The sequence below is a fragment of the Neomonachus schauinslandi genome, chromosome 6 (assembly GCF_002201575.2).
Source record: "Neomonachus schauinslandi chromosome 6, ASM220157v2, whole genome shotgun sequence".
In the NCBI taxonomy this organism is placed as follows: domain Eukaryota; kingdom Metazoa; phylum Chordata; class Mammalia; order Carnivora; family Phocidae; genus Neomonachus; species Neomonachus schauinslandi.
The window spans coordinates 27,081,327-27,108,742 of record NC_058408.1 but is presented as its reverse complement, the minus strand read 5'-3'; the positions used below and the strand labels follow the sequence as shown (position 1 = coordinate 27,108,742).

The 27,416-nt window shown below is 41.3% G+C and overlaps 1 protein-coding gene across 2 annotated transcripts in view; it reads right to left on the bottom strand.

The window, feature by feature from the left end:
* KLHL12 (kelch like family member 12) overlaps nt 1-23,329 on the bottom strand; it is a 31,496-nt gene extending 8,167 nt beyond the window's left edge. The window contains exons 1-6 of one of the 2 annotated variants that reach the window (XM_044916338.1): nt 23,261-23,329; nt 20,668-20,901; nt 15,160-15,313; nt 13,866-14,083; nt 6,896-7,045; nt 5,353-5,467 (exon numbers count right to left, since the gene is read on the bottom strand). In XM_044916338.1, the coding sequence (XP_044772273.1) occupies nt 5,353-5,467; nt 6,896-7,045; nt 13,866-14,083; nt 15,160-15,313; nt 20,668-20,901; nt 23,261-23,329 (940 nt within the window). Of the gene's footprint in view, nt 1-5,352; nt 5,468-6,895; nt 7,046-13,865; nt 14,084-15,159; nt 15,314-20,667; nt 20,902-22,786; nt 22,917-23,260 lie in introns of those variants that run through there. The other variant, XM_021682461.2, reaches the window with a different exon arrangement.
* Between the last annotated feature and the right edge of the window lie 4,087 nt (nt 23,330-27,416).

Here is a 27,416-nt window from a genome sequence, read left to right as displayed (position 1 = left end):
TTCCTGTTGCTTTATGTAATTCCCAGAAACAAAAAATGACAACAATAACAACAAAAAACCGAGGGAAAAAAACCACTCTTTCTTGATAATGTGATTTCACTCAGGCAGCTTTTGAAGGATGGGGACATAAAAATAAAAAAAAAAAAGGAAATATTTAGATTATGCTACAAAACCCAGAGAACTGACAGCACTTCCTCTTATTTCAAAGTTTCTCAGTAAACATTCTGGTAACTCTATGTCTACAGTGGGACTGGGACAAAGGTCTCAGTGTGAGTCACTCAGTTATTTTATGGTTCTAAATGCCCGGGGCCCTAGACCATTGGTTCCAAAATTTCTTTGCCACGAAGGACTCTTTTCATTACTTTCCCAAGAGAGACCTTGTGTTCTCAAAGACTAGCTACTAACTTCCCCATTGCTGCTGGAGTTACATGTAAGTGCCAACAGAGCTTTTAAGTGTGAGAACACCACTGTTTTCACAATGAACAGATACACTTTTCATCAATTCTGATGTCTTTTTTTTTTTAAGATTTATTATTATTATTATTTTTAGAATTAGGGATAGAACACAGAGCTTTTTTTTTTTTTTAAAGATTTTATTTATTTATTTCACAGAGAGAGACACAGAGAGAGAGGGAACACAAGCAGGGGGAGTGGGAGAGGGAGAAGCAGGCTTCCCGCTGAGCAGAGAGCCCGATGCAGGACTCGATCCCAGGACCCTGAGATCATGACCTGAGCCGAAGGCAGACGCTTAACGACTAAGCCACCCAGGTGCCCCTATTATTATTATTTTTTAAAGATTTCATTTATTTGACAGAGAGACACAGCGAGAGAGGTAACACAAGGAGGGGGAGTGGGAGAGGGAGAAGCAGGCTTCCCGCCGAGCAGAGAGCCTGATGCAGGACTTGATCCCGGGACCCTGGGATCATGACCTGAGCCGAAGGCAGATGCTTAACGACTGAGCCACCCAGGTGCCCCAATTCTGATGTCTTTATTTAGCTTTGTCTAGCATGAAAGCCATTTTTTTTTTTGAAAATTTGAGAAATAACTCGAGAATTAGTATAATTGTCATCCTTACTTGCATATTAACCCCCATTGGTTAAAAAGATTTAGAAACTGTATTTCTTGTGATTATAAAACATAAGTAAAATACATGCTCACTGCTAAAAGAACTTAGAAAATATAGACAAGTATTATGAAAAATGTTTACCCATAATTCCACAACACGAAGACACACCAAAATATAAGACATTATTCCCTCCCAGCCTTGTTTCTAAATATTTGTAAAACATTTATTATTATTTTTTTATGATTTTATTTTATTTTTTAAGTAATCTCTACATCCACAACCAATTGGGGCTTGAACTCACAACCCTGAGATCAAGAGTTGCCGCCCCCACCTGTTTATATTTAATTTTCCCAAGATATTAACAAAATCTCTTAATACAAAATTTTATTATTCTTAGGCATTTCAGGTGTTTGTAATTTGGGACTATAAACAATCACATATAGTCCTGTGATAAATATGCTTGAATATGAAATCCCAGTTATTTTCTTAAGACAGAAATGGGAGGGCTGCTGGGGTGAAGAACATGAACTTTTTTATTTTTTTAAGATTTTATTTATTTATTTGACAGAGAGAGATATAGTGAGAGGGAACACAAGTAGGGGGGTGGGAGAGGGAGAAGCAGGCTTCCTGCTGAGCAGGGAGCCCGATGCGGGACTCAATCCCAGGACCCTGGGATCATGACCTGAGCTGAAGGCGGATGCTTAATGACAGCCACCCAGGCGCCCCAGAACATGAACTTTAAAAAAATCTTTTAATACACATTATAAGGCGGTGCCTGGAAGCCTGCTTCTCCCTCTCCCACTCCCCCTGCTTGTGTTCATGCTCTCGCTGTGTCTCTCTGTCAAATAAATAAATAAAATCTTAAAAAAATATATATATACATTATAAGAGGAGCGCCTGGGTGGCTCAGTTGGTTAAGTGTTTGCCTTCTGCTCAGGTCATGATCGCAGGGTCCTGGAATAGTGTTCCAAGATGGGCTCCCTGCTCAGCATGGAGTCAGCTTCTCCATCTGCCTCGACCACACCCTCCTCCCCCGCTTGTACGTGTGCTCACTCTCCCTCTCAAATAAATCTTTTTTAAAAAAATATACATTATGGCGTTGCCTGGGTAGCTCAGTCATTAAGCGTCTGCCTTTGGCTCAGGTCATGATCCCGGGTCCTGGGATTGAGCCCCGCGGGAAGCCTGCTTCTCCCTCTCCCACTCCTCCTGCTTGTGCTCCCTCTCCCTCTGTGTCTCTGTCAAATAAATAAATAAAACCTTAGGGGGAAAAAAAAAAATATATATATACACACATTGTAAGATTACTTTCTGAGGTTTAAACCAATTTATATTGCCATCAACACTATAAAGTTGCCAATTCATCCTACTCTCTGTAGCTGGATATTGTTTTCTAATCTCTGGTGCTTTGGTAGACAAAAAAATTGTATTTATTGTTTTAATTCTTACTTTATTACTAATAAGACTCTATTAGTAATCAGGTTGAATTTCCCCCTTTATATTTAGTAGTGAATTGTATTCCCTCCTCTGTGAATTGTACACTCAAGTCTTCAGTGTTTCTCTCATGTATTTTTATTATGAGCTCCTTATATATAAATGAGTTTAACTCTTTGCCATGGTTGTAGCAAATCTACTTTCCTATTTGTCTTACAATGTTATGCACGATTTTTATTTAGTCAAATACACTGACCTTTTCCTTTGTGATTTCTTCTATTACTTTGTGCCTAGAAAGTCTTCCTCTCCTGGGAGAGCTCCTAAATGTTTCAATGTCTTCAGACCCTAAGTTGGGGACAACTACTCTAACAAACTAATGTGAAAAGAGCTAGTGAAAGGAATGACTAGAAGGAAGCCTATTTGTTCTCTGCCAATGAATTGGGGGTGGGGGGGAACTTGTTAAGTTTTCTCTTTATCATGAAGAAAGTATGTCTAAAACACCTGACAAAAACAGTATGAAAAACCACATTAGTAGAACCGAGGCATCTTGACAATGCCATTGTCATTACTGGTGGCAGGAGTGCGAGTGGACTGTGGTGTGCTGTTCGAGGACTATAGCAGATAGCCTGCAGGACTGCTAACATCTCAGGTTTCAGAGACTACATTTCCACATGTATTGATCTTTAGCTCAGAAAAGGAGACTGTGACAAATTAGAAATGGCAATTTCCACTGCATCTTCTGTGAAAAAGTAATAGGTAAAAGGTAAATAACTAAGACAAAATCCCCACCCATTATTTGGCATGCTATTTTTATGTAGCTGTAAATTTAGTTTTCTAATGCTGTATGCAGAAGAATCATTATTCTGGTAGCTGGTTTAGCTATCTCTGTGAAGAGAAATGGTAGAAGACATGATGGTAGGAACAATTTACTTTTTTTTTTTTTTTTTGACAGAGAGAGACACAGCGAGAGAGGGAACACAAGCAGGGGAAGTGGGAGAGGGAGAAGCAGGCCCCCCGCAGAGCGGAGAGCCCGATGCGGGGCTCGATCCCAGGACCCTGGGATCATGACCTGAGCTGAAGGCAGACGCTTAATGACTGAGCCACCCAGGCGCCCCGGAACAATTTACTTCTAAGGCACTGACAAGGAGATGCTAAAATAAGAATCTAGTTGGAGACAGCTTCAGAATTTCTTTTACTGGAGCTTCTGAAAAATAATCTCATAACTCTAAGGGCATGTAGAATCATTCTAATCTCTCAAGATCTTCTCTGTATTTCTAACATTTCTACACTGACCTACATTGACATATAGTACTTATGCCATTAAAAAAATATAGGGGACAAATCATCATTCTACTTAAAGCGATCAGTAAACAGCTTAATTATCAATTAACACCTTCATATACATGAGTCCACAGTTAGATAAAAGTAGACAATAACAAAAAGAGAACACCACCCCATAGATCATTTATAACCTCCAATAGTGGAATAGAGAGGACAGGAAACGGAAGTGAGGTAATATCTGAGTACTTACTACCTGTCAGCCACAATGCCAGGCATCTTATATATACTATCCAATTTAATCTCGACACCAACCAACTGAAATAAGACATTAGTATCCTCATTTTATTTTATTTTTAAGATTTTATTTATTTATTTGACAGAGACACAGCGAGAGAGGGAACACAAGCAGGGGGAATGGGAGAGGGAGAAGCAGGCTTCCCGCTAAGCAGGGAATCCGATGGGAGGGTCAATCCCAGGACCCTGGGATCATGACCTAAGCCGAAGGCAGACGCTTAACAACTGAGCCACCCAGGGGCCCCTAGTATCTTCATTTTAGAGGCAGAAGCACAGGCTCAGATAAATTGATATCTTACCCAAGGTCATACAACGGGTCACTGGTGGAGCTGTGATTTGAACCTAAATCTCTTTGCTAAAATAACAGCTAATGTATACAGCACTTGTCATGTGCCAAGAACTGTCCTAAGCCTTTTACATAAATTACTTCATTTACTCTTCATAACAACCTTGGAGGTAAGAACTGTGATGATTCGCACTTTACAAAGGAGGCAACTGAAACACAGAGCGGATGTTTCCTGCCAAAGTTAATATACCTAGTAAGTGGTAAGCTGGGATCTGCACCCACACAGTCTGGCTCCAGAGTCAAGGCTCTGAACTACTGCATGTCACCACCAAAACCCCTGTACTTTCAACTATGCTGCGCTCACGTACTTTATACCATACTGCTGCTTTTCCTTCCTCTTTTCATTCCAGAATGTCAAACTACTACATGGCATTTGAAATAATTTCTAATTCATAAGACTCCAAAAATAGTGAAATAAAACTATTATTTATTTTAAAAAAATATTCTATTTATTTATTTGAGAGAGAGAGACAGAGGGAGCACAAGCAGGGGGAGTGGCAAGAAGAGGGAGAGGGAGAAGCAGGCTCTCCACTGAGCAGGGAGCCCAATGAGGGGCTGGATCCCAGGACCCTGGGATCATGACCTGAGCTGAAGGCAGACGCTTAACCAACTGAGCCACCCAGGCGCCCCAGTGAAATAAAATTATAACTTACACTGCCTAATACTTGACAATTTAGAAAGTGTTTTTACATACTCTATTCCACTTAATCCTCTAAACAGTTATGTGAAATAGATAGGGAAGGTATCCTTGGTTTGTAGGAAAGCTCAGGGTGGTGAAGTGACTTGTCCAAGATGACACTATTACTAAAAGGTTAAAAACAGGTCTGGAACAGGTCTTTGTACTTCTTACAGAATGTTCTTTCCAACTACATCATGCCACCTGGCATGGGGCAGTTGAAATATATCCCTTCCTTCTGCCAAGATGCCAGCTTACCTAGACGAGCCCTCGTCCTGGGTCCCTGCATCTGACTTCGCAGTTCAGGCCTCAGATGAAACTTCTTTGCTTCATCAACTAGATCCCTGCACTGTAAACTACAGCGGATGAAAGGCTGAAACACAGCAGAGAGCAGAGTGAGCCACAGGGGCCATGTCTTTAATATACGAGTATAAATGGCACACATAAGAAATAACTTTTTGATCTAGAAAACCAGTTCCAGAAGGGCTGCTGGTAATAACTATGCAGTGGGTTTCCACAAATTAAGAAAATAGACAGTATTACATGGTTCAAAAATCAAATGACATAAAAAGATATAGTGAGAAGTATTCTCTATCCGCCTCAGCACTAGGCATTAACTATTTTTGTTTGTACATCCTTCCAGTGATTACACAAACACAAGTAGGAAATAGCTAATAATAATTTTAAGGGAAAACCAAAAGGCTTCTGTTAATTCCTGGGATGACAGGAAGAAGTAAATCTTGTCTGAAATAATTTCCCAAAGGTTCACAGCACTGTCACGATGCCTCTGTCTCCTCCTGACAGAGCTCTGTACTGGCCATCTCTCCGTCACATCCCTAGATTCACTCCCCATCCTTCTCCACTCTGCTCGCTGGCTTAGGAGACTGGCCTACATGAAGTATGTCGTAGGGTCCCTAGGCCCTCTGGCTTCTGGCTGGGCTCAACCAATGAGGAGCTCTAGAAGAGCTCAGAAGGAGAAGGGGAGTGAGGCCAGGCTCCCTCACTGCAGGGTGAGTGGTGAATTGGGATTTCAGTCTCCTGAATCGGACTCGAGAGTCTGCATTATGAATCACAATATAACGAACAGACACAACGGCTATATGAGTTGTTAGAAATTACAAATATGAGAAAAAGTTTGACACGTGACACTAACCAGCCTGCAACTTTTCTAATATGACCTGGAAAACTGTATGTAGTTAACTCCCCAAGAGGTCTGGGGCTGGGCCAAAAGAAGGAATGCATTCACTGACCTGGGCTTTATCTATATGTTAAACAGCAGTATTCACCCAAAGTATGGTCAGGGTAAATCGGTGATATATATGGTAAAAATTATGAAAACATACCACACACAAATAACTTGGGTTGGAAAAACACTTTTATAAATAAACACAGTATAACCCAAATTGATATTAAAATGCATCAAACTACTTTCATGTTGATATCACGAGAGGTCAAAAATAGACTTGATAAGCAAAGCATCTTTTTCCGGGCAATTTAGAACAACTTATGTTTGATGGAGAAGGGGACATTTATCATCTCATGTTGCTTATGTAAAACACATAAGGACATATAAAACAAAAAGACAAGAAAACAGAAAATTAAACCACAGATTTCCATTTCCAGAAGGCTGACTTGCCAAGCAATTGTGTGGAGACTACCTAGCACCATCCTCTCTGGCATTCCTAGATAGGCTAACTTGGGAGGCTCTGTGCCTATATTAAAATAACCAATTTTGAGTACACAATACTAAGTTCCAAGAGATATTCAAGGTTTTGGATCCTGTGTGTTTTGCATGCCTTACCTCAGCATCTATTACGTCTGTGATGTACCTGGGGGTCAGCAGGGGCATCCGGACGTACTGTAGCAGGTCAGGCAAGGATTCTTCTCGCTCCTTCTTGGCATGCTTCACCCAGTTGATGACCGCTTCAAAGACGGGCTCTTCAGAATCCACCTATAAGTGTATAATTACACATCATGGAACCCTGCTTTTCCAATTATCTCACAATCTCAGAAAGTAACTGTGCTTACTTTCTCCTCCCTGTTCCCCATCCCCTACACCATTATTTCCTCCCTTCCAGAAATAGCTAAGCTCTTGGGAAAACAACCCTTGTCCCACACGACTCACTAAGACCAGCTAAAGAGCTGCAGTAAAATTGGGTAAAAAAATCTGAGATAGTGCCTAATAAACCATTAGTCACAAGTTGGCTTTTACTTCGGAAGTTTTTCCATTCCTGAATTTTTTTTTCTGGCCATTTTTGAAACTTTACAGGGGGAGGAGGAATCTGTTGCCCTTTTCAAAACTGGTTTTTTTTTTTTTTTTTCAAGTAAGCTCTATGCTCAATGTGGGGCATGAACTCACGACCCTGAGATCAAGAGCTGCTTGCTCTACCAACTGAACCAGGCAGGCACCCCCAAAATTGGCTCTAAAAATAACTTGTGTTCAAGGAAAGAAACAACAAATGTTGGAGAGGATGTGGAGAAAGGGGAACCGTCTTACACTGTTGGTGAGAATGCAAGTTGATACAGCCACTTTGGAAAACAGTGTGGAGGTTCCGCAAAAAGTTAAAAATAGAGCTACCCTATGACCCAGCAATTGCACTACTGGGCATTTACCCCAAAGATACAGATGTAGTGAAAAGAAGGGCCACATGCACCCCAATGTTCATAGCAGCAATGTCCACAATAGCCAAACTGTGGAAGGAGCCGAGATGCCCTTCAACAGATGAGTGGATAAAGAAGATGTGGTCCATATATTCAATGGAATATTACTCAGCCATCAGAAAGGATGAATCCCCAACTTTTACATCAACATGGATGGGACTGGAGGAGATCATGCTAAGTGAAATAAGTCAAGCAGAGAAAGTCAATGATCATATTGTTTCACTTATTTGTGGAACATAAGGAATACCATGGAGGACATTAGGAGAGGGAAGGGAAAAATGAAGGGGTGGGGGGATTGGAGGAGACGAACCATGAGAGACTATGGACTCCAGGAAACAAACTGAGGGTTTTAGAGGGGAGTGGGGGTGGGGGGATGGGCCTGCCCGGTGATGGGTATTAAGGAGGGCACGTATTGCCTATAACACTGGGTGTTATACATAAACAATGAATCATGAAACACTACATCAAAAACTAATGATGTACTGTATGGTGACTAACATAACATAATAAATAAATAAACAAACAAATAAATAAAAATTATTTTTAGCAAAGCAAAAAAAGTAAAAAATAAAAATAACTTGTGTTCATTAAGTGCTAATGACCTCCATGATTGCTCCCCAACTCCTCCATCCAAGCCTGTGAGGCAGGAACTTGTCTTACATCATTATGCTATAATGCTGCAGTTTCCAAATAATTGTTAATTAGCATCTGAACAATTACCATTTATCAGGCACTGTGCTTTGAGATGATATATATAATTAATCATCTGGGGAGTGTATCTGTTCTGAGATACCTTTTTCAGAATGTGACAGTGCCTAGATAAAGACATCATTCTGTGAACTTTTCCCAAGAACTGAAAATAGAGAAAATGTTTCAGAATATTCATTCACTGGATTTACCAAAAACCTACTAAGTGCCAGGCCCAGGGCTGGAAGCTGGTTTTACACTGGTAACAAATTAGACATGAACTTTGCTTTTATGTGGAGAGATAACAGTAAAATGAACAATCCCACTTTGTCATTATATACCATGTAGGAAAAGTACAGGGGCTATGAGACAGAGTAACATGAGATTTTCTAATTCAGACTGATGGGTCAGAAAGGCCTCCCTGTAGAAGAAATACATTTCAATCTGATGGATGAGTAGCAGTTAGCCAGGAAGAGTGAGAAAGTACTCCAAGGCAAACAGAAGAGCACATGCAAAAACCCTAGAGCTGTACTGTCCAATATGGTAGCCACTAGCCATGTATGGCTATGTATATTAACACTAATTAATATTAAGTTAAATTAAAAACTCAGCTTCTCAGTCACACTAGCCACATTTCAAGTGCTCAACAGCTCCACAAGGCAGGTGATTAGCAAACCGGACGGCATAACTATCGATCCTCCCCATCTTCACATGATGGTCTCCTGGACAGCACTGTCCTAGAGCAAAAATCAACAGACTACAGGCTGGTGTAGTAGAATGAATGAGAAAGGGGAAGAATGGTAAAAGATCAAGCTGAAGAGGTAACCAAGGGCCAGCTCAGAGAGAGCATTAGAAGACTGGAATTTACTCTAACAGCAATGGGAAACCACTAAAAGGTTTCAACCAAGCTTGTGATATGATCATACTGATGTTTGTAAAGATTACCCTGACTACCATGGGTAGAACAGTGTAGAAGGACCAAGAGCTGGGATACCAGTTAGAGGCTCCTCTGGTACATTAGGCAAAAGGTGATGAGCGCTTCGGGGTGCCTGGGTGGCTCAGCTGATTGGGCGTCTGCCTTCGGCTTAGATCGTGATCCCCAGGGTCCTGGGATCAGGCCCTGCATCAGGCTCCCTGCTCAGCGGGGAGTCTGCTTCACCCACTCCCCCTGCTTGTGCTCTCTTTCTCTCTGTCAAATAAATGAATAAAATTAAAAAAAAAAAAAAAGCGATGGGTGCTTAGACTATGGCAGTGGTGATAGAAATTTATGCAACAAATTTATGGGAGGTCACACTAACCCAGCCGACTGATGGATTAGATGCAGAGGAGTGTGCAGAAGGCTGTCCACAATTAAGAAAAAATTTTTTTAAAGATAAGAATGACAAGCTAATAGTTGTAAACAGCTACATGCCAGGCTCTGATATATTTAGGTTTAAATTAGATTTATCAATTTATAATAGGGTTTTTCAATCATGAGCAGAGATCCTTGATCTTACTGAAGACAGAATAAACTAGCATTGCAGAGAAACAGCTAAACTGGGAGGAAAAAACCCCTACATTAATGCTTCACTATGGAGAAAAATTTCCCCATAATAAATTTTCACAGAGAACTATTTATGTATCAGGCACTGATATTTAATGATCAGAATGGCCCTATGCACTAAGCATGACTATTATCTACAGAAGAGGAAACTGAAGATTAGTGGTTAGGTTAACGTGTGTCACATGGCCAAGATAAATCCCAGGATGATTCTAAAGCCCATGGGTTTTGTTTTGTTTTTTTTATGATTTTATTCACTTATTTGACAGAGGGATAGAGAGAGAGCACAAGTAGGCAGAGTGGCAGGCAGAGGGAGAGGGAGAAGCAGGCTCACCACTGAGCAGGGAGCCGGACGTGGGGCTTGATCCCAGGACCCTGGGATCACGACCTGAGCTGAAGGCAGCCACTTAACCAACTGAGCCACCGAGGTGCCCCTAAGGCCCATGTTGTTTTAACCAGTACAATATACTGTTTCCCACTGTGTTAAATATTATCGTTTTATATAATTAAGAGGAAGTATTAGTTGGGGAGTAAAACATCTGGTTCTTCTTTCTGGCTGGTATATGGAAGAGAAAAAAATGTGCCATCTGCTGTCTTTCCAGAAAAAAAGACAGTCTTGACAGAGGCTGAAGGAAGACTATACAAAAGAGTTCTTAAACTCTTGTCGTCTCAGTTTCTGAATAAAAAAGTTAGTCTTTTGCTCTCCCTGTTCCATTTAATTTTATTCCAAAGTTCACATAGTTCTAAAATAAATGATTGCTGTAACTGCTTGCTGATTTGGTCAATGAGAAACTAACTAGGCAACCTGCTCATAGTTTCTTGGAACAGAACAATCTGGAGCCAGTTTGCCCAGATATGAGGCCTGGTTCTACCACTTACTAGCTCTCATATGATGGGTATCCTCAAAGCCTCAGTTTCTTCCTCTGAAAAATGGAGACACTTTTGAGAACTACATTAGATAAGATATACCAAGAACAGTACAATTAAAATGAGAAGTCCAGGGTACAGGGATTTTTTATCTTTTTTGTCTAATCGGATTGCTGGCACATGGAACTGTTCTGGACACACCATTAAGCGCCCAATAAATATTTAATGAAGAAACCAATAGTAAATGCTGAGTAAGTTTTAGCTCTTTTATTATTATGTGCAGTGAACTTCAAGTCTATAGTACTCATTCTATTTACTATATATATATATATTTTAAAGATTTTATTTATTTATTTGCGAGAGAGAATGAGAGACAGAGAGCATGAGAGGGAGGAGGGTCAGAGGGAGAAGCAGACTCCCCGCTGAGCAGGGAGCCCGATGCGGGACTCGATCCCGGGACTCCAGGATCATGACCTGAGCCGAAGGCAGTCGCTTAACCGACTGAGCCACCCAGGCGCCCTACTATATTTTCTAATATATGGATAAATCAAGAAAAATCAAGATACTCTAGCAAGTTACCAGTTTCCCAAGTCTGAAGAATGTGCCATTTGTCTATACCTGGCATTCTAGTGCATGGACACAATGTCCTACCACAGCAAGAGTGAGAACAAAACTTTAGCAAATACTTGGCTCAGTAACATTTGTAACAGCAGCTTCTCTGGACTAATATGACACCATGTCAAACTGTAAAATGATTCCTCTTTAGTTGGAAACAATGTCACCAATGTGCCCTAATCAATTTTCCCTCAGAAAAGTCAGTAGGGAGGGGCACCCGGGTGGCTCAGTGGGTTAAGCATCTGCCTTCAGCTCAGGTCAGGATCCCAGCGTCTTGGAATTGAGCCCCACATCGGGCTCCATGCTCAGCAGGGAGCCTGCTTCTCCCTCTGCCTGCCTGCCTACTTGTTATCTCTCTTTCTCTATGTCAAATAAATAAATAAAAATCTTCAAAAAAAAGTCAGTAGGGAAAGACAAAAAGAAAAAGTTGGCTAAAATTTTGATAAGAAACATTCTGAAGACTATTACATTACATAAAAATGCTAGTTTTAATAAAATAAATTAGTTATCATTGCATTTACAAAACTGTATTATAGGATTTCTTTAGCAAATTCCTTCTATAGCACTTAGAAAATTCATCAGACTTTGATTCTTTTTAATATTAAAATGAGGTGCCACTAACTTCTGGGAATCCACTAATTCAAAATTCATTTTTTATTATTATCTAAGGAGAGTGAGAGGAAAAAATGAACTCTTAGCCTTCCTAGAGAATCGGATTTCTCCTGACTGGAGAAAACAAAACCTAACAGATGGACTTTTATCCTACCACTTGGCTCTGCTAGGCATTTTCTAGGGGCTACTAACCAGAGAATTCGACCTCTGGGAATTAATGCCTTGGGCTTCAGAGACATCTATAGCCCTATATTGGACTTCTCACTCCAATTGTCAGCCTAACTACAGATCTCTATGCAATAAAAACTCTGCTAAACTACTGGCACCATGATTTAGCATTAGGATTTACTAAGATCCTTCTTGCTGGGGTAAGTCACTGAACCCTTGCCCGCCCACAGGTAGTTTCCCCTCTGCTAGGTGAAAAACAACTCCCTCAAGGGGAGTTTATATGTCCCTTCTTCCCACTCCCTCATACCCCCATTAGGCACTTATCATCTGCCTCCTGCTTTGATCACCAACCTTTTTTCACTTCCTTTCTGATCCACTTCCTTTTTGATCTAATTTTAACTTAGAAGGTTTAATTCTTTTTTCTAATTTCTTCACTTTGAATAAGTTCATTATTCTCATTATACTAAGTTTTGTCTTTTTGTCTGTCTCTACCACTATACACTGTGAATTACTGAAAACTGTATCTTCCTCACTTTTGGATCCATAGCACCTGGCAAATATAGTTTGAGAATATCTACTGCTGTAGAGTAGAAACTCTCAATAAATGTTTGTAAAATGAGTGAATGAGTAATAGAGAAGTGTTCTACAGAAATCTACTTTATTTCCAATTTCTGCTTATTCCACACACTCTTTAATAGTGACTCTTGGGACACCTGGATGGCTCAGTTGGTTAAGCGTCTGCCTTTGGCTTGGGTTGTGATCCCAGGGTCCTGGGATCGAGCCCCACATGAGGCTCCCTGCTCAGCGGGGAGCCTGCTTCTCCCTCTGCCTGCTGCTCCCCCTGCTTGTGCTCTCTCTTTCTCTCTCTCGCTCTCTGGCAAATAAATAAATAAAATCTTAAAAAATAAAGAGTCGGGGCGCCTGGGTGGCTCAGTCGTTAAGCGTCTGCCTTCAGCTCGGGTCATGATCCCAGGGTCCTGGGATCGAGCCCCGCATTGGGCTCTCTACTCAGCAGGAAGCCTGCTTCTCCCTCTCCCACTCCCCCTGCTTGTGTTCCCTCTCTTGATGTCTCTCTCTGTCAAATAAATAAAATCTTTAAAAAAAAATAGTCAAGGGGTGCCTGGGTGGCTCAGTTGGTTGAGCGACTGCCTTCGGCTCAGGTCATGATCCTGGAGTCCCGGGATCGAGTCCCACATCGGGCTCCCTGCTCAGCGGGGAGTCTGCTTCTCCCTCTGACCCTCCCCCCTCTCATGTGCTCTCTCTCTCTCTCATTCTCTCTCTCAAATAAATAAATAAAATCTTTAAAAAAAAAAAAAATAAAAAAAAATAAAAAAATAAAAAAAAATAGTCAGTTGTAAGACATCAGAGAAACATTAAAAAAAAAAAAATAGTGACTCTTAACCACTGGGATCATACACTGAGGAAGATGGCTCACTCCCTCCCATAAAACTGCAAATAAATTTGGCATATAATTTCAGGGCATTGAGTGAAATCTTTGGAGCCAATATTGACATTTGATTAAGACGCCCTGGTACAAAAACACAGTAATTCCACCTTGTTTTTCCCAAGTTCTGTAATGGCCCAGTCTTAAAGAAACCCGAATACCAAGCCAAATTTGTACCTGAATTTCATCACACTTGATTAACTTTTCCACCTCTCCTTGACTTAGAAGAATGAATTCTTCATGCTGTACCACTTCAGGAAAATGCTTCTGGCTAAAAACCTCAGCTGCTTGCATCAGGTCAACACAATTGTGAGTTTCAGCAAAATCCCTGATACCCAGGCAATTGGAGGGGTCCAACTGACTTTCTAAGAACTCACAGCAGGCTTGCTTCACACCTAGGACAAACACAGACAATGAACACTTCACGGTACTTGACCAGGTGTGAACTGGTCTACATTCTTGGATTGAGATGTCTTCTCTACACGGTAACAGAGGAATCCTGGCTCAACACCTGGTGATCAGATTAGAAATTTTTTGCTTAAGAAATTCAAATGCAATTTCTGTCTTATGTGCTATGTGACCTTCAAAGAAGGCCTTTACAGCTATGTGTCTGTTTCAGCTTTAAAATAAGTATAGCAAGACAAATTGTTTCGATGGACACTGGCACAATTAAACAAAAATACCTATAAAACTCTTGGGAATCAAGCTTTTATAAAACCAATCACAATTTAACATAATGTACCTAAATTTCTACTCCATATGCAAACTTACTGACAGACTCCTATGAGGGAAAAAAGATACTAACACCAATCTCTTATTTCTCTAATTGACAAGTGCAGAGTATAAATCTAACTTTACAGCTGTGCACTAATGCAAAAGCTTCACACTGTTTTCAATCATGTATTAAAAAGTGAAAATTTTCAACCATGTGTTTGGAAAAACTGAAAATCATAGAAACATCAGAGCAGGTTAAGAAAGATGGACTGGGATCAGCAATATTTAATCTTGTGAAAACACTATATACTTTCATTTTTGTATGTCAATTTAAATTTTCAACAGATAATTTACATGATTGAAAAATTAGAAGTACAAAAGGGTTTCCCATGAATAATCCCCCAGGCTCCCTATCCACCTGGCCATCTAGTTCCTTTCCATGTAGCCTATGAATAATATCAGTCTCCTGTGTTTCCCTGTAGAGTTACTGTGTATATATATGTAAGAAAATGCATCTATAATCCCCTCTTCTATTTTTCAAAAAACATAAAAGGTGTAAATGCTCTCTTCTGAAGAGCCAAACACTCACATGTGGAGAGGCTCTTTGATATTGCGATTGAAATCTGATCTTCTGTGCCCAGGCAGTAAACATGAGTGCCCATGGTCTGTCTCCATAATTTTTAGGATTACGTTTACATCACTAATTTTAAACATTTCCAAGGCTACCTTGGCACGACAGCAACTTTAACATCCGTACCTTTCAGCTGGAGCAGACAGGCTGCAGGGAGCAGTTCCTGCACATTCTCCACTGTCACATGTACGGTTTCAGTGTACACAAAGTCCAACAGAATTTCCATGGTAGAAGCAGTTAAACCTTGAATATCAACATAAGGTTTCCCCTTCTCTGAAAGCTGAAAATTCAAAGGGTATGAAATAATGGTGGTTATAATTCCACAAGATGAAGGCAGAATCTCATATCCAAGAGCTTGAAGGGATGTTAATATTAATTGAATACACAGCTTTAAAAAATTATGGTCTAATTTGTTTGATTTATATAAAGCAAATATGGCATATATTTGTAGCTTTTCAAATTGGGGGCAGCTGTATGTAACCCAAGAGCACACAATGAGGTGACACCTTGGAATATCAATTTTACCAGTGAATAATTTAAAACTCTGCTTTCATAATAAAACATAGACCTATTACAGAATAGAATGCAAAAATTCCATGAACATACTACTGGTATCCCTCAGCTTTTAAAACACAAAATTTCAACGAAATTTCATGCTTGTAGAGGACCCCGTGGCTTACAGCTCCAGACCCTCCAAGATTACTCAGTATTGTTCTATTTGTCCTTAGACTACATTTGGCAATGACGAAACATGCAAGTCATCTTAAGGGGCCTTCTACTGTGACACTGAACATAACTAGTTTGATACTTTTTCTTTTTAAAGATTTTATTTATTTATTTGACAGAGAGAGACAGTGAGAGAGGGAACACAAGCAGGAGGAGTGAGAGAGGGAGAAGCAGGCTTCCCGCTGAGCAGGGAGCCTGATGCGGGGCTTGATCCCAGGACCATGAGATCATGACCTGAACTGAAGGCAGACGCTTAACGACTGAGCCACCCAGGCACCCCTGTTTGATACTTTTTCAAGATAATGGATCGAGTCTATTTCAGGATTACTGAATTGTTAGTGGCTTATTTAGTCCAGAATATATCCTTAGAGTAATGGGTATCGAAGAGGCCAGATAATCATAGAAAACTGTTGACTAAGAGTGGAAATCTTCAGTTTTACAGAACAGTAAACTACCTGAAAATTGATTGCCTTATGAAACTTTTATTACATCTGAACCTTAGTTAGAAATTCAAATTATTCACAAAACTCCAGTGCACTTTCATTACAAACTAAATGTCTTTATCAGCTTTGATTTCTCCATCAGCCCAAAATAATAATAAAAAAGTATTCTCTACCAAGGCCAATAACAAAATCAATCCCTAACATTAAAAATGTCACTAGTACATCATTTTGGAAAAATGTTTTATTAACATTGCACATAGTAAAGATATTTGCAAACAGAAATATGTAAGTACATCTATTCCAGAAATTTCTTATTCAACAAACCATATTCTCATCAAATAACTATTTTTTAAATATGAAAATATTTCACTATTTATTGACTCAGAGCAACTTATAGTATCATTTCACATTTATATTTGCTTTATAATTTTTCCAAGTGCTTCTTATTTACTATTATTTCACCTAATTCTCACAGCAACCTGGGGTAAGGATTTAGAGGTCTGGTATTATTCCCATTCAAAGAAGTTATGTGACTTAACAAAGGTATCTTAACTAGTAAGAGACAGCTAAAACTCAGGTCCTTTCGTCTCACTCAAATGATCTTTCCATTGGGCCACATTCGAGGAGCGTTTCAGGGCCGGAAGAGAATAATGAAACCATGTAGTTCAACTACTTTATTTTAAAGATCAACCCAGTGAAGTTAGATGGTTGTCATGGTTCACGCAGCATTGCTAAGAGAACTGAGCCTAGGACCCAGATCTCTGGACCCTCTCCTTTGTATCAATTACTCTTAAAAATAAAGACAAAACCATCTGGCATTTTCTTGCCTAATACCAGTTTTTAAAGAAAGACTATAAAATAATCCCTGATGAGAAAAAAGAATTCTTTTATAGAACTCCATACCAATTTCAATGTGCAGAGAGAGTAAAGACAGACTAATTTTCCTCAAGCTGACAAAGAACAGGATGTACAATATATAATTAGTAGTGAGCAGTCCTGATCCATTAGTACTTCATGCTCAGCAGCTGCTGAGAGAACCTTCCCTACCCAGTTAAATGCCAACTGCTTCTGATGCTCTCGGGCAGATAGTTTTTCTGGAGGACAATATAGGACATGATCTATGATGTTATATTACACAAGAGCATTTTAAAATTAGCCTGAATTAGTAGGAATGATCTGTCAGGTTTCCATGTTTTTCCTACCAGCCATGTGACCGAGCATTGGCTCAGAGCATCATAAACTCTTTTGGCTTTGAAATTATAGAATATAAAAAAATCCACGTATCAGAGGCTGAAGAAGCACAGTAGTTAAAATTTGTATAAAGCGAGAGAAAGACATGTGTCATATGATCTCATTGATATGAGGAATTCTTAATCGCAGGAAACAAACTGAGGGTTGCTGGAGTGGGGGGTGGGGTGGGAGGGATGGGGTGACTGGGTGATAGACACTGAGGAGGGTATGTGCTCTGGTAAGCGCTGTGAATTGTGTAAGACTGTTGAATCTCAGATCTGTACCTCTGAAACAAATAATGCAATATATGTTAAGAAAAAAAAAAGAAGAAGAAGGTAGCGGGAGGGGAAGACTGAAGCGGGGGAAATCGGAGGGGTAGACGAACCATGAGAGACGATGGACTCTGAAAAACAAACTGAGGGTTCTAGAGGGGACGGGGGTGGGAGGATGGGTTAGCCTGGTGGTGGGTATTGAGGAGGGCACATTCTGCATGGAGCACTGGGTGTTATGCACAAACAATGAATCATGGAACACTTCATCTAAAACTAACGACGTAATGTATGGGGATTAACATAAGAATAAAAAAAAATACCTAAAAAAAAAAATTTTGTATAAAGCGGGGCACCTGGGTGGCTCAGTTGGTTAAGCGACTGCCTTCGGCTCAGGTCATGATCCGGGAGTCCCAGGATCGAGTCCCGCATCGGGCTCCCTGCTCAGCAGGGAGTCTGTTTCTCCTTCTGACCCTCCTCCTTCTCATGCTCTCTGTCTCTCATTCTCTCTCTCGCAAATAAATAAAATCTTAAAAAAAAAAAAAGATTTGTATAAAGCAATATAGCATATATTCACAGCTTTTCGAATATGGCATATATTGTTTAGGTTTAGAGTCAGAAAATTTAGGAATAAACCCCATCTCTAGCATTTATAAGCCATGTGACCTAAGGCAAGTCATTTAATATCTGAGACCTTGTTTCTTCATTTGTAAAATGAGATGGTAACATCTAACCCTACGGTGAATGACATATAGCCATCACTCTCCTATTCAGATCCAATGGCAAAATCTTCACTAAGGTGATGAGATTAACTAAATACTGATGGTTAAAAAAAATTTTTTTTTTAAGATTTTATTGAGAGAGAGCGCACGCATGAGCAGCGGGGAGAGGGAGAAGCAGACTCCCCTCAGAGCAGGGAGCCCGACGTGGGGCTCGATCCCAGGACCTGGGGATCATGACCTGAGCCTAAGGCAGACGCTTAACCGACTGAGCCACCTGGGTAACCCCCCCCCCTTTTTAATTTTTAAATGAGTGCCTGGGTGAGTCAGTTAGTTAAGCCTACGACTGTTGATTTCGGCTCAGGTCATGATCTCAGGGTCGTGAGACTGAGCCCTGCATCAGGCTCCCCGCTAGACATGTAGCCTGCTTAAGATTCTCTCTCTCCGTCCCTCTGCCCCCTCCCCGATCCCTGCTCGTGTGCTCTCTTAAAAAATTTTTTTTGAAAATAGCGTTTTTTAAAAATAATGTTAACATAATGAGATATTTCAGGCATATGTATAAGCAGAGATACATGATATAATACACATTGGTGTACTCTCACTCAAGCTTAAAAAAATTCAAGAGCCTGGGTGGCTCGTAGGTTAAGCATCCAACTTCTGATTTCTTGATTTTGGCTCAGGTCATGATCTCAGGGTTGTGAGATAGAGCCCTGCGACAGACTCCACGCTCAGGCTTCCCTTCTCCCTCTGCCTTTACCCGCCCCCTGCACCCTGCTCTTGCACTCTCTCTTTCACTCTAAAATAAGTAAATCTTTAAAAAAAATTCAAGATAATTGATTTAAAATTTAAAAATCAGACTTGAGATTTTTGAAAAATAAAAAAGCTGCAGTGCTCTCTGCTGTCTGGCTTTCTAAGAGCACTTCACAATATATTCAACAGCCCTACTCTTCATTTTAAGTATTCTGCCAATTACTAAAGCAGTCTTTTTTTTAAAGATTTATTTATTTGAGGAGGGGAGGGGCAGAGGGAGAGATTCTTCAAGCAGACTCCCAGCTGAGTGGAGGGGAGCAGGAGGGGAGGCAGACTCTATCTCATACCCATGATATCACAACCTGAGCTGAAACCAAGAGTTGGACACAACCAGCTGAGCCACCCAGGTGCCCCTAAAGCAGTCTCTTTCATTCTTCTCTCTCTTTTTAAAAGATTTTACTTATTTGACAGAGAAAGAGAGAGGGGGAGAGAGAGCCGCACAGGGAGAGGTAGGGCAGAGGCAGAGGGAGAAGCAGGCTCCCCGCTGAGCAGGGAGCCTGATGCGGGGCTCGATCCCAGGACCCCGGGATCATGACCTGAGCCGAAGGCAGACACCTAGCCAACTGAGCCACCCAGGCACCCAAGCAGTCTTTCTTTTTTTTTTTTTTTTTGACAGAGAGAGACACAGTGAGAGAGGGAACACAAGCAATGGGAGAGGGAGAAACAGGCTTCTCGCCGAGCAGGGAGCCCAATGCGGGGCTCAATCCCAGGACCCTGGGATCATGACCTAAGCTGAAGGCAGACGCTTAATGACTGAGCCACCCAGGCGCCCCTGAAGCAGTCTTTCTTAATACCTACAAGCACCTTTTTTCTTGTCGAATCACCCTTTTCCTTAGTCCCTTTAACTGCTTATACTCCACAGTCAGCATCTTTTTCCAAGTTATACTCCATATACCTATACAGTCATGAAGTCATTTATTAAGTCCTCCTTTTCTCATATGAAATTACTCTAAACCTACATTGGCAGAATGAATGTTGATTTTCTTCATATATTATTAAGTGGAGTTGGATGAGGACTGAATCCTACTCTTCTTTCCCTCCCTCCCCCTTATCTTCCTAGAATTCACTTTAAAATCTTAGACTTTAGAAGGAAAAAAAAAAACCCAGGAAAACAAATTTTAAAAGTAAGTAAAATCCAGTAGCTGACATTTGTGTTTTACCACATGCCAGACACTGTTCTAAACACTTCATATGTGATTTTCTCAAATAATTGTCACAATAACCATATGTGACTGCAATTGCTAGTACCCCTAATTTAGAGATGAGGAAACTAAGACATAGTCTAAAGGCAGATTTTGACCAGAGTCTCTCCACTGAACCACCATACTACAGAAATTCACCATTATATCAAACTTTTACTATTTTATTCAATGAAATGAGACAACTACAAGGTTACAAGTGTGAATTTCATTTGTGAGGCATTAACTTACCACTTACCTCACTAGTGAACATGGCGCAGAAGTAATCGCTACAGGCAGCTAGCACAATCCGATGGGCAGGGAAGTCTTTCTGCTCTACTCTCAAAGTCACATCACAGAGGGTATTGCTCTTCCGGAGAGAGTTCATCGAATTGAGGATGGATTTAGCGTGAGTATTTGTCATTATGTCTTTGGGGGCCATAATGCCTCCCATCAAGCAATACGGAGAAAGAATGAAAGGGGTCCTTGGATTCTGCAAGTACAAGAGAAAAAAACCCAGAGCACACTTGAAGGATGAGGAAAATTAAACATATTCAATTACCTATACAAATAAGGAGGCTTCCTCAGACCCAAACACAAGTAGAGAGTACTCCTATTACTGGTCTTACCACAACAATCTAACCACAAACCCAAGTAAAAACAATCTCTTCTTCCTCCAAATTCCAATATCGAATTCCCCTGCCACTTGACATTTATTATAATCAATACTCAACTGTACTGTAAATAGAAAAAAAACCACACATACCTTGCATATCTTCACAATGCTGTCAGTCTCAAATGATAAAATGAAAAGATAAAATTTCCTAAAGGTGTGATATCACTATTACTGAATATCCATAAATAGATTAAGTAGGTATTTAGAGGATAGGATTCTGTTTTATATGTTTTTTCCTATCCTAGCAGGTGTACCTTAAATGTTTAGAAATCAAATGTAAGAAAAGAAAAATTCTGTATTCAACTTAGAGCAATAAAGGCCAGAGGCAGTGAAAATGAACTTTTTTCTAAAGAAGTAAGCAAAGAATTATTATGACTTCCAAATATCTCTGGATTTCTTCTTAAAAATGACATTTCAAATGAGGACCCAATACCTACCCTGAATAATGCAAACACTGCAAGCTTACCTATGGACTTTCACGTGATTAAGTTATTGAAGCTCTTCTACGGAAGGGTATTCCTACTCTACATTAGTAGTAAACATCCAGTAGTAATTCCTCTACACTGAAACTAAGAGCCTAATTATTAGGATAGAAACCTATTAAAATTCCACTACTGATTTTACTGCCATAGCCAATCACTTGCAAAGTTCACTTGTATGTATCAATTAAAAAAACTCAGTAATACATTACATATTTAAAAAACCCAATGTACTTTTTTACTCTCTTGATTATTGACAGGCTTTAGTGCCTTTTTTTTTCTTTTTTTGTTTCAAGGACAATTTCTGGGGAATGAAATGGGATGGTTATTAAGAAAGTCTTATTTGGAATCTATAATCTTCTGAAATAATCTAAGGGGGGAAAAAAATCAAACAATGATCTTCAAGAGTCCACAACTCACAACCGTAATTTTTGAATAGCACGAACGAGATCCTAAATTCTCATCTACTTCTATATACAGTTAGCATTATTCTTTTATAAGCACTCTAGATATAATCTCTCCAACAACCTGCAACATCCATTTTACAGAATAGGAGGTGATTCACCAAAGCATATGACGTTTTTCAAAAAGATCTTCCTTAAGTCTATTTACTTCCAATTCTGAAGATGTAAGAAAGTCTGAACAGATGCCCATTTACTGTGAAGATTTTTTGAGGAGTTACCACAGGGCTCAGCCTAGGACTGGGTTTTACAGTTTCAGTGTCAAAACCGACTGTAACCTTAATTCAGTGTAGTCTTCCTCCTTGGGGACTCCTGCCTCATCAAGCAAAATCTCAGCCCTATCTTTCACTCTCACATTTTTGGAACTTCCGTAAACATCTGAATAGAGGGGTTCCACCACGGAAGATTCGGGGAGGGGGCGAGAGCGGAAAGGTGTCAAATTCTAGAAAGACTAAATTCCAGGTGGGAGAAGGGGAGGAATTCCAGGTGGGAGAAAGAAAGACAGTCTCCCCTCCTGACAACACCGGGAACAGCGCGGGCAGCTCCAGGTGGAGGTCCTGGAGGGGCGCGGTCAGGGAGGGGATGAGAGGAGGGCCCGCTCCAGGCCAGGAGCGCCCCCGGCCCCGCAAGCCTCCCTCCGCTCACCGGCGTCTCGGCGTTCCACCCCGGAGGGAGTCGATGGATGGGGGAAGGGCCGTAACTGGGAGCCGGGAGCTAGGAAGGGAAGAGCAGAGCTGCCCGCCACCGCCTCCTGCGACTCACCTCCGCTCGCGGGCCCACTCAGCCACGCGGTGCCTGTTCCCCGCCCGTGGGAATTGGGTGGGGCGCGGGGCCAGCAGGCGGCTCAGGAGGAGCCTAAGCGCCGCCGCCGCCGCCCCGACCCGAAGGCTGTGGAGCCGTCACCGTGGTCTTCCAGGATCTCGCCTCCGCGGCCGCGCGACGTGATGACGTAATGCAACTCGAGGCCCGCCCTCCTCCCTGCACCGGGCTGCGTCACGTGGGGAGGAGGCGTCACGTGACCTTCAGGTACCTGGGTGCCGGGCTTCCGCCCACTTAGAGAAAGGCAGAGAGAAAAGGTGGGGCAGGGTGGGGTCCGGCAGGGAGGGGCGGGGTATACAGTTCTCTTGCCGCGTGATTGGCTGAGATCAGATTCTGCTCCAGTCTCCCGAGATCCGGCAGATTGACCGGATTCCACATTTCCAAATTAAGGAGCTGGTTGCGGGAGGTATGTTTTACCTGCCGGGTATTCAGGAACCCTCTCGCTTCGATAAACCCCAAGGGGGCTTCAAATTTCTTCACGTCCATTGTCCACAACGGCCTTTTCCCCCGGACCATGGCTGTGGGGAGAATCGCTGAGCCCTGCGATCCACTGACCTCAGCATTCTCTGCATCATAATGGGGCCTATCATCACCCTTGAGGTGGTTCTCCTCTACTTCTTGCAGTGCAGGACAATGCAGTGGAAGGAACTTGTGGTCACTAGGAGTTGGACGTTGTGAGGGAAATTGCAAAGGATCGTATGGGAAGTCCCAGTAGTCATCATTTCCCCTCTTTCTCTTCTGCTGACTTTTCACCAGCTCGCGGGTGCTGAGTGTTCAGTTTAGTAATTGTGCTTCTAGTTGATTTTGGCATACTTATCTTAGTGGTTCAGAGGAGAATGAGGAACTATCAACTTCCGTGAATGTCCAAACTATTTTTGATGACACAGTACTTCCCCCTTATCCCGGGGGCTTATGTTCCAAGGCCCCCAGGGGATGCCTGAAACCATGGATAAATGAATAATAATACTATTTATGCCATGTTTTTTACTATACATATGTATCATGAAGTTTAATCGTTAAGTTAGGCATAGTAAAAAATCAACAATAATAAAACAGACTATACCAATACACTAAAATAAAAGTTGTGTGAATGTGGTCTCTCTCTCTCTAAAATTATTGTGCTGTGTCCACCCTTCTCCTGATGATGTGAGATGATAAAATGCCTACATGATGGGATGAAGTGAAACATGAATCCCATGTTTTCCAGATGCAAAATAGCACATGATGTAGACACTATGACAGTGTTAGGCTACCCACTGACCTGGCAATATGTCCAGGGGATCATCCGGTTCCAGATAGCAGTGACTACCGGTAACCGAAATTGTGGAGAAGAGAGAACCACTGTACTGTTTTCCTTTGCAGGACCTTTGATTTATGGATAATAAAATGATAACCAAGTGGGTAGCAATCTAATTTTACATAGTGTTTCCATCTTTTATATCATCTCTCTCTGATCTAAAAGTATCCCTGATTGGGCCACCTGGGTAGCTCAGCCGATTAAGCAAGCATCCAACTCTTGGTTTTGGCTTAAGTAGTGATCTCATGAATCATGAGATTGAGCTCCACCTCGGGTTTGGTGCTCAGCAGGGAGTCTGCTTGAAGATTCTCTCCATCTGCCAACGCGCCCCCCCCCCCCCCGCCCTGCCCCGCTTCTTGCTTGCGTGCACGCGCTCTCTCACAAATAAATGATCTTAAAGTATTTCTGATTTACACAATGTGGTGGGCAAGCAGGATTGGCACAAGTTCTATTGGGGGTATTTGGGAAAAGTGAACCAAAATGATGACTGAAGATAACTTTAAGTGAGTGATTTTCATAAATTTATCCCTCATATAGACTCATGCACATGTAAAATGATGTGTGTACCAGGTTGTCTGTAGATTAGATTGTAAACAAACTTAACATACATTGTAGGGAACTGCTTCAGTAAGTGTGGAACATCCATACAATACAATATCATGAAGTTGTGAACAGTGTGTATAGGTTGCTATTATTTGTGTAAAACTTTGGGGAAATATTAATATTCATATTTGCCTGTATATGTACAAAATGCATCTGGAAAGATACAAAATGTTGGTTTCTTTGGAGTGAGGAACTGGTTGGTCATGAGATAGGGTGGAAAGGAGATTTTTCCCTCTATAACTTGTGCCTTTTGAACTTTTCATCATGTGGATTAAAAATATGTCCAATTTAAATAAAAACTAAAAATAGGGGCACCTGCCTGGCTCAGTCAGTGGAGTGTGCAACCCATAATCTTGGGGTGGTGAGTTTGAGCCCCGCATTGGGTGTAGAGATTAAAAATAAAAACTTTAAAAAAGGAAAGTAAAAATAATCCCATGTTTTCCAGATGCAAAATAGCACTTTAATGATATTGCCTAATTCCTTTCTGCTAAATTGAGAATTTTTCATGATGTGAGAGGGAACTTAAAAAAAAAAGTGGCTTTGTTTAGAGTATGCCCACACTTTTCCCAGAGGATAAAAGATGGAGAAACTGCTAGCAAAAAAGCCAGAAGACTGAGGGAATTAGTTCAGGCTTACCCTACTTTCTTCAGGGATATAGTCTCAGCACGTTTCGGGTCTTTAAGTTGTGGGGACACTATCCTTTCCCCACAAGAATATTTCTAGTCATTTGGATAACCGACCTGAAACCCTACAGCCCAAACTTATTCTGACTTTTTTAGGCCCATTCTGGAGGGCTAGGGCTGGATAGGGTGAGTCAGTCAGTCCAGCTCCATACATCATCCTGCCTTTATGGTTTGGGTATTTATATTAAAGGGTTTCAGGAACAGAAGACAAAGAATTGGCCTTGGAACTCTAGATCAAGTACATAGAATATAGGTTGAATCTCTAAAACCAGCTAGGCAGGATACATTGCATTTTTGCACCACCAGAGCATGGCAGACAAGAGAATGTACCTCTTAATTATTCAATGAATGTGATCAAAGCAGGGCCCCAGCCACTGCTTTGAAATTCATCACTGAGTTTGCACCCAGGTCACGTCTCCCAAGGGCTGTTTCCTGCCCCTTGCTGGGGATAGGAGAGATGCTAAGGCAGACCCTTTCTAGGGGAAATGGGACTCGGTTGTCAGGGGACTTTGGGTCAAGGCCTTCTCCCAAACAAAGGGCTTTGCTGAACCTTTTTTAGATGGCAAGGCAGTGTAGGACGCTTCTCCCAACCTTCTCTCCCTCTTTCCTTCAGTGGGGGGGTCAGACCTGCATCACAGCCTCATGGCTCTCCCTGCCTTCTCTGGCTCCCTTTATATTTTCTTTTACATAGAAGCATTTCCCCTAATGAAATCCTTGTATACTTAATTTCATCTTGGAGAATGCTTCTGTGAGGACCAGACTGACAGAGCGTTCAAGAATTTCTTTAGATCTTGGATGCCTGGGTGGCTCAGTTGGTTAAGCAACTGCCTTCGGCTCAGTTCATGATTCTGGAGTCCCGGGATCGAGTCCCGCATCGGGCTCCCTGCTCAGCAGGGAGTCTGCTTCTCCCTCTGACCCTCCTCCCTCTCATGCTCTCTGTCTCCCATTCTCTCTCTCAGATAAATAAAATCTTAAAAAAAAAAAGAATTTCTTCGGATCTTATCCATTTGTAATAATTTAAGAGTTTACTAATGTTCCCAGAGTTCTATGTTTAAATTGAAAATGGATGTTCTAAGGATAGAGATAAGTTAGTCTCTGTCCTAATTTTTAATTTATTGATAGGAAAGGGCTAGAGTCTGATTCTTAGCTTTTATTCTTGGCCTTTCTTTAATCAGAGCTTGGCAGTGTTTTGCCATCATTTACTTGTTTTCCTCTAGTGTCTACTATACAGCAGGTCCTGAACAAGTATTTAGGAAGTGAACGAACCAGATGTATGCAGCCAAAGAAGGTAATATTCACTTGCTACTAGTTAGCCGTTCCGATAAAGGCAAGGGAAGATACTGAAATCAGGAGCAGAAGGGATTTTTAAATGATCTGAGGCTTTAGGGTTTAAGTCAGCATGATCTGCATTCAGATCCTGACTCCAAACCTGTCCATCATCTTGGGAAAAAGTTTTGGTCTTTTGGGACCTTAAGGTTTTCATCTGTGGAATGGGATAATGCTACTGCTTCACAGGGTTAAAGATAAAAAAGATATAAAATGACATATGAAAAAGTACAAAGATGCTCAATCAACGTTCTCTCTCAGATCCTCTTTCCTGGGTCCAACTACTGACAAATGAGCAAACACATACACACTAGGTCCACTAATTGCTCTGGATCTCCAGATGGCCTCACATGCAAAATGGACGGAGGCAGTCGGATCAGATGCAGTCTGTTTCCTTCCAGCTCTATACAGTGGTTGCAAACTCGGATGCCTTCAGGGGTTAGGCCAGTGACCCCAACAAGTGAGGGTCAGCAACACACTGAGAGCACAAGCCCTCTATCAAGGGCATCACTGGTATTGAGCTGCAGGTGACTGCACTCTGCAGGCCAAACAAAACATGTTTGTGGAGGTTTGCAGCTTACAGGTCACCAGTCTGTGATTTGTGCTATCAGCTCAAGGACTTTTTTTTTTCAAGATTTTATTTATTTATTTGACAGAGAGAGAC